The 7,606-nt window shown below is 38.8% G+C and overlaps 1 protein-coding gene across 1 annotated transcript; it reads left to right on the forward strand.

The window, feature by feature from the left end:
• Positions 1 to 4,963: 4,963 nt before the first annotated feature.
• SCRG1 (stimulator of chondrogenesis 1) lies at positions 4,964 to 6,759 on the forward strand. Its single transcript, XM_010131649.1, has 2 exons — positions 4,964 to 5,199; positions 6,705 to 6,759. Exons 1-2 carry the CDS (start codon positions 4,964 to 4,966, stop codon positions 6,757 to 6,759), a joined length of 291 nt encoding a protein of 96 aa, XP_010129951.1.
• Positions 6,760 to 7,606: the final 847 nt, after the last annotated feature.

Raw genomic sequence — 7,606 nt, forward strand, 5'->3', positions numbered from 1 at the left:
CTGTTCTGGATGTTATGCTTTGCTCTCTGAGGATACACCTTCTCACTGGATCCCTGATGAACTAATAATTTCCTGCTGGAAAGGTTATGTTCATTCCCACACCCAACTCCACCCCAGTCTAGATTGCCAGTGACTGGAAGAGGTATTTTGTGAAGCCCATCCTCTGGCTCCTCGTTGGAGAAGAGACCGTGTCAGTCAGAGGCAGAAGTCAGGACGAACAAAGTGCTGTTTGTACAGCATCTCCCGTTAGCCCTCCCTCTTCTTACCCTCTCTATCTCTTGCTCTCTCTGGACACATCTAAAAAGATACAGCTGCCAAGAAAGTGGAAGGGAGTGAAGCACGAGACAAAGGTATGTTTCGCTCCTGAGATTATCCTTCTGCACTTGTTCTGTTGATGCTACCTACAGAGTACAGAATTAGAAATATATATGGGAACATGCAGGAGATTTGGGAGATGCAGATACATTGTGGGCAAGAGGTGCTACACAAGACAGATGCACGGATACGATTCAGCTAAAGCTAATTCTTTTACTTATCCTGCTCTTATTCAAAGTTGGATGCTGCGTATTAACATCTGAAGTCATTAAACATACCATAATGCCTTCCAGTGCTTAATATTATTGCAAAATTGGAGAATAGGGAGAGAGATGTGTTCACAATGAATTGTTGTCTTCAAGAAAACTAAATGGGTTTTAATGAGAACTTAATTTCTGGAAAGAATCATGGTATTGATGGTAATCACAAAGCAGTAATTCACTGAATTCATCCTCAGTGGACTAGCTGCTGTCCTTACAATGCACCAACCGTTCAAGCAAAACAGGTTTGAAGGATTTTTTTTTTTAATAGAAAAAACTGCTTCATAAGACATTATCAGTTATGCAGCTCTTGTGTAATGATTTCTTAAGAATGCACTAATAAACCTATTATGCACTAACACACCTAAAAATTAAATGCGTAGTTCGGCAGTTTACAGGTTTCTGAAACGGCTTGATAAACAAATGGTAAAAGACATTTCATTTTGAATGAGTATCTTTAACTGTTGAACTCAATGCACACTAAGAAACGAATATACATTATATATGCCTCACTTTAAGTGCAACTTGTTAACTCAGCCCATGCCACTGGGCAGATGGGGCAAAAAAAAAATCATACACCAAAAGTGTGCTAATTAATGTATTCCTTGTTTTCAATGTAGGCAACGGCAGATGCAGACTGCTTAACTCTGAAGGGTATATTTAATAGATGATAAACCAAAATGTAAATATTTAATCTTTTCCCAAACACTCAGGATCTCTAGAGATGCTGAAATACACATTTTGTGCCATTTCTCAGCTTTGCATATTTTTATCCCCTATTTCTAACACCTGACCTCCCACTAGTATCACATGACCTTCAAAGGACATCACTTCTTATGAAACATTACCTTGTTGTACATCAAAGAGGCTGAAACTTGAGTTTTTCCTCTTTCGTCTTTTCTTTTCTGGTCTTTTCTTACCTCCGCATCCAGGAGGTCCGAAGACTATTGGCAGGATAATTCAAGCACTGTCAGCTGAACACACAGGGATCGCACTGATTCCTGACTAACTGCACATATGCCTGAACTAACCATTTTCCTTTACGCAAAACTCCAAATTACTTCAAAGCACTTGTATTCCCGCCTGTACCTGGTCTCAAACTTTACTTACACCACGTCAAACCAAAGCAACACATTGAAAAGGACTTACGCAAATGCAAGTGGCTCATTTTAAATACTTTTAGATAGCTTTAATCCCGCTAGAATTTGAAATTAAATTATAATCTCAATAGAGCAACGTGGTCAGGCTTAGCATAATTGGCTCTGTTACTTTTTCAGAAAGTTTTATAAAATAAAGAAATGTAAGATAGTGCTTGCTGGCAATGAGTCTTTGAATGACCTGAGTGGTTGGATTTGTTCATCACATTTCTCACAAAACAAATCAGGGAAAAGACTGTTTCTGTGGTATGCAAAAGCAGATAAGGTCTCTGACACGCATTTTAAAATAAATATGCGCATACCAGGTCTGTTCTTTACCTAGGCAACCAATGACACTCCATCATCTGCGCAACCATATTCAGGAAAAGTTGCAGCAGTTTGTCAGAAAAAGATGCTGCATCTGAAAGGTCTGCCGAGTTTATCAGTATTGATTCCACGCAGGCAGCTGATGAAACACTTCAGGTCCTTGGCAATCTTTTATCTGCAAATGGGGACTTGTCTCTCACTGGAAAGGAATAACCTTTTGAGGAAAGGTCTTTCGACTCAAAGTTTCCTTTTCGTTATGATCTGCAAAAGACCCAGAGGGAATATTTAAGCAGAAATAAAATTGTAATAAAATAAATACAGTGGGGTGTTTTTCAGAATTATGGCAATGCCAAGCATTGGTAAAATGCATAACCAACCTGCTAGTGAAGCTGTTTATCTGAGCTCACCAGCATATTGACTTTGCTAATACTGATTTCAGCAGTTATCCACGTAAGACCTCTTGACGATCCACTATGGTAATATCCTGTTCTATTCCAAGGCAAGTTACCCTAACTGTAGGTCATGATTTTTGAATCCAGCAGTTTCGCAGACTGTAGAAAATCTGTCTGTTTGCAGGACAGAATGAGTTCCTATGAATTTTGAGCAGACAGGCAGCTGGCAACAGATTCAAATGAACATTCCAGCTGAACTCCAGGTAGGATAAGATCGCCCCAATTATCAGGAATAAAAAAATGCTTGTACACAAGAGCAAGATATGATGAATGCCTCATCCTCAGGGAAAGAACTTACAGAATGATCCAACCAAAGGAAACAAAGGCATAACCCCCCTGCTTTCTAAATCTGTCTTTCGTTGAAATTTTCTTATTGAAATACTTAAATCATTAAGCTTGATTATTTGAACAGAAGAATGTTGACTCCTTGACATCAGCATTTATCAAAGTATAGTATAAACAAACTTGCTTTCTTTTAGCATTAGATTTCTCTGAGCAGAACCCTCATAACTGTAGTGTTTATACTCCTACAAAATAAACCCATTATTATTATAATACAGATTCTTTACTCAAGACTAAAAAACAACATCAGGTGAAGTTAGAACAATGTTTACTTTAAGAAGTAGTTCTGAGGTCTAAAACTCATAAAGACAGTATGTCATTCAGTACTGCACTCTAAGGTAATTAAAAAATAGATCCCCAAGGCTCCATTACTAGTAGTTTATAGGAGTCTGCTACTCAAAAGTTCACGTACAAGTTCATGGAAACTAAAAGGAATCATTCAATTAATTTTGCTTCTATGACAGAAGTTTAAAAACACACAAGAGCTTATTTTCACTTGAGTCATGTTCTTTAATACATTGCCTGCTTTTTAATATTTTATTTGGCTACTGGTGTTCAAGAAACCAAGTTTGCACAAAATCTGATGGAAAAATATTATCGAAAAGCATTGAGGTGTAGTAATTTATCCCTAATATGAATCCAAACTCCCAGATTTTCGTGGCTAGATTCTCTGGCATGTCATTCACTGGCTGAAGAAAGAGAAGATCAGCAAGATAGCTATGGCAGTGATGTAACTACCCAGGAAAAATTGCCACAATATACAGTAAATCTATACATTTAATAACTTATCGTTTGTTTTTTCAAAGGTGACCTCAAGAGTTTTACAAAATAACCCAAGTGAGACTATTGTCTTAGTGACTTCTACAGCTGGCATGCTGTATTTTTTTTTTTTATCTAAATAACAGCTCTGCCATCTTCACTTGGCATCTGACAGTCTTTGATCAGACATTGCTTTATTCTCAGTTATGTTTGGGTTAGTCTAGAGCACTCTGATCTGCAGGTCCACAGGAAAGACTAGAACCAGGTCATAACGTTGCAGTGTCAGGGGAATGACACCAAAGTGCCCATAGGATGAAAGGCAGCAAAACCTTCCTTGAGGCTAACACAAGTACAGTGAGATCTCGCTGGGCAGAGCTGACTGTTGCTTTAGGTTAGTATTCAGAGCAGAATTCCTATTTAAATTCAGAAAGGTATCAGACTCCCTCCATTCCAACATGAGCAATCTCTCTCCAACAAAGTCTAGGTTGAAGCACTGTTCAAAATGCTACTTCGAAAGTGAACGCAAGTTCAAGGGTCTTGTCAAAGCTTTCTGGCACGGTCAGTCTCCGTACAAGCAGCACAGAATAGCACAGCTAGCGTTAAACAAGATCATGCAGACGACGGAAAGCCTAGTCACCAACAGGAGAGCTCTGCAAGGGGTAACTTATCCCATCTTTTAAAAGCCAATTAAACCATAATGGCCTCCTGTAGCAAGACTCAACTAAGCAGTCTGCAGTACCAAAAAGAGAGGAAGAAGAGAAAATTCTCAGTAATGCTGTATCATACCAGAGCCTGCAGTCCGGGACAGCGGCGCTCAGCAGCACTGCACTGCGCTGCTCTTTAACTTTTCAGTTTCTTGAGCAGTCCATGACAGAGGATTCCATCAGCAAACAGTTTTTTCCACAAATTTGATGGGGAAAGGTACTATCAATTTTATATGAGTGACACTTGTTTTGACAGGCAAAATAGCAGGAAGACAAGGAAAGACTCCCGGACATTTTCCCCTGGTTTGGTAGCAATCGATACATTCCCTTATACCACCCAGAGAACATGGCCAGCTCAAAGCAATTTTCTCAAGGTGAGAGGCCAAAGAAACAACAAAATTGCCAGCAACAGAAGCCTCAATTCCCGATGAAAGGATTCCCAAGGTTGTACAGAAAGTAATGAATATCAGTTCTGCTGCAATATTATTTACCTCCTAGGAGAAAATACTCTCCAGCACTCAGGCTCTAACCTCCAAAAGTTCATAGAAAAAAAAAAGAAAGAAAAATACAAGCCAGAAAGGAAATTGGGGAAAGATCTGTTCAGCAGCTATACCTGTGTCATGTACCTCATTTCTCTTTAGCACCTTCCTGCAGGAAGCTTCACAAAAATGAAGATGGTCTCATCGCTGCTTCTGCTGAGCACCCTCCTGGGTACCCCTGCGGTGCCTTCCCGGCATCCCTCTTGTTACAAGAGAGCCCTCAAAGACCACAGTTGTCACAACATCCCCAAAGGCATGGAGAACCTTCGACAAATGGATGATGGTCTGCAAAATCACTTTTGGGAAGGGAAAGGCTGCGAGGTGATCTGTTACTGCAACCTGAATGAGTTGCTCTGCTGCCCAAAGTAAGGCCATGCTCATTTCATACACACTTGTACAGTTCTATATGACCACCCATTGTATTTCCATCGTCCTACGGTTTCCACTGGAGGAACAAGCTATACTTTTAAAGAAATACTTCACTTTGGATGGTTTGAAATTATACCAAATATAGTCAATTACCCGATACACTTTCATTTTTCAGTTTTTGTGTTTCGTGGCTCACCTAGGGCAAGCTTAGCCTATTTGTAAAGATGCATGTCCTATTACAGGGGACTAGCATTTAAATCACCTTTTAACTTTTAAATCATTTAAATTAACTTTTAACTCTTCTGTTTGATCGAAACTAAGCATGAGAACTACATCAAATCCTTATTCACAGCACTTTGCAATGAAAATGTTTTCAGGACCATAAACAAAACCATTTAATTTCTGTTCCATGGTAAAGAACTGTATTGCTATTCCAAGGTGAATGCAGATAAGTCAGTTGAATAAACAATTCTGTAGAGACAGCTGTTTAAATTAGAAAAGCAAATGGGGGAAGCAGAGGTTCACAAATGCCTGCACAGGAGGGAAAAAAATGTAGCCCAAGAACATGACACTTCTCTGGCTTGCTGGCACTGCTGGCAAAGCTCAGCGATGAAGTTCTCACCGAACACAGGGTTTTTTGTTGTTGTTTTACAGAAAGAATGTACATCCCCCCAAAATTAGAATTTATAAACATCACCAGCCCATACTGGTTTGAAGTAATAAAATGTATTAAGATGTATTATTTAATTCAGCTTTCCAGCAACACCTTTACCTCAGGAAATTTAGATGAAAAATATTAACACTTCAAAACTCACTAATACTTCAGGGACACTAAAATGTGAGGGCATTATACAGGCAAGCAAAAATGACTTTTTATTTGTATTCCTCTTACCACCCAAGTTTCTGAAGTCCCATAAAAGCCAATAACTTTTCAGCACTCCTGTGGGGAACTAGTTAGGGTCTGAATAAGTTTTTCATATTTCACTCTCCCTAAAAGCACGTATGGTGTCCTCACCCTGAAGCACATTTCAGGTTTCCAGTTTCAACCTCTGAGCAGCCTAATAAAGCCTCTTACTTTGATACAGAAGTCTTCCTTCAGCCATCCTGAGGTACAGAAGAGCTTTTCGCAGGTCTGCTCTAGGGACAAATTGCACTAAACAGTATGTGTACACATGCCAAAATTCTTTATTTTTTATAATCTCACGTATTTAGCAAGTTTACTTTCTCAAAGCTAAAACACCAGGGTGGAATCCTGGCGCTCTGGTCAGTCAATAGAAGTTTTGCCATCGCATCCAAACCAGGCCAGCAGAGGTAGAAATGCAGTATTTTCATCCAGACCTGCAGTTACATTTGCATTACTGGAAGGGCATCTCACAAACACTGTAATCCCACATATGTCCCACAACAAACTAAAAAAACCTCTCAACTGGAAACGCATGTCATGTTAAAGTTCTGATAAACCAATGAATTAATTATTGAAATATCTGATAATATCTTTCAGGGATATTTTCTTTGGACCGAAGATATCTTTTGTGATCCCCTGCAACAGTCAGTGATGGACATCAAGTCTGCTGGAGAAGACAACAGTCATCATTCCACAATCACATAATAATGCTTTCAAGGGGAAAACCAGAACCACAACAAACAACAAAAAAAGCTTCCTTTCTAACCACAAGACAGTGCCTCTTTTTACACTGTAGAAACATTTCCTTTCTGTATCTTTTTTGAGTTTCAAATGTGTAAGAAGTTATCCTTTCAAATGTGGTAGCTGCCCCTATTTCCATAATTACGTAGAAGACCGCACAAGCTGTTAATGCATCCCAATAGGCATCTCCCAGCAAAAAGCCTAACTCATGTTACTAAGCACAACATTCTCAAGTACTTTTGATGAAGAAACTCCAAGCTTAAGCCTTCATACGATTAAGAAGGTGACTTCCATAGCAACCTACTCCAAGTGCAGCTTTCTATTGCTTTCTTGCCACCACACAGATAATGTTGTTTTAAACTCAAGCTACTCAGTACCTGGCACTTCTGCAGATGCTCTATTTAGGCATCTTAAACAAAATACCATAAAAAAGGTAAACCTTCATCATTCATACCTGAAAATTCCAACGGAAAAAACTCTCAAATTCACATTAATAGTACTAAAGCACATTTAAGTCTTAATTCTATCTAACTGATCACCTGCATTAACTACACAATCTGTAAAACCTTAAATTGGTTAATCTTAACATTGAACTTTCAAAATACTAGAACAATTACAATAGGTATATTTATATTCAGAAAGATGTCCAGAAAGTATGGGACTGATACAAGGTCTCTTAACCGCATAAGACATTCAACCATAAAAAATACACACTTTAGCCGCATTTAAATCAAGCCTTGTTTGAAATACAGTACCTC

This window comes from Buceros rhinoceros, unplaced genomic scaffold (genome assembly GCF_000710305.1).
Source record: "Buceros rhinoceros silvestris isolate BGI_N320 unplaced genomic scaffold, ASM71030v1 scaffold11992, whole genome shotgun sequence".
In the NCBI taxonomy this organism is placed as follows: Eukaryota; Metazoa; Chordata; class Aves; order Bucerotiformes; family Bucerotidae; genus Buceros; species Buceros rhinoceros.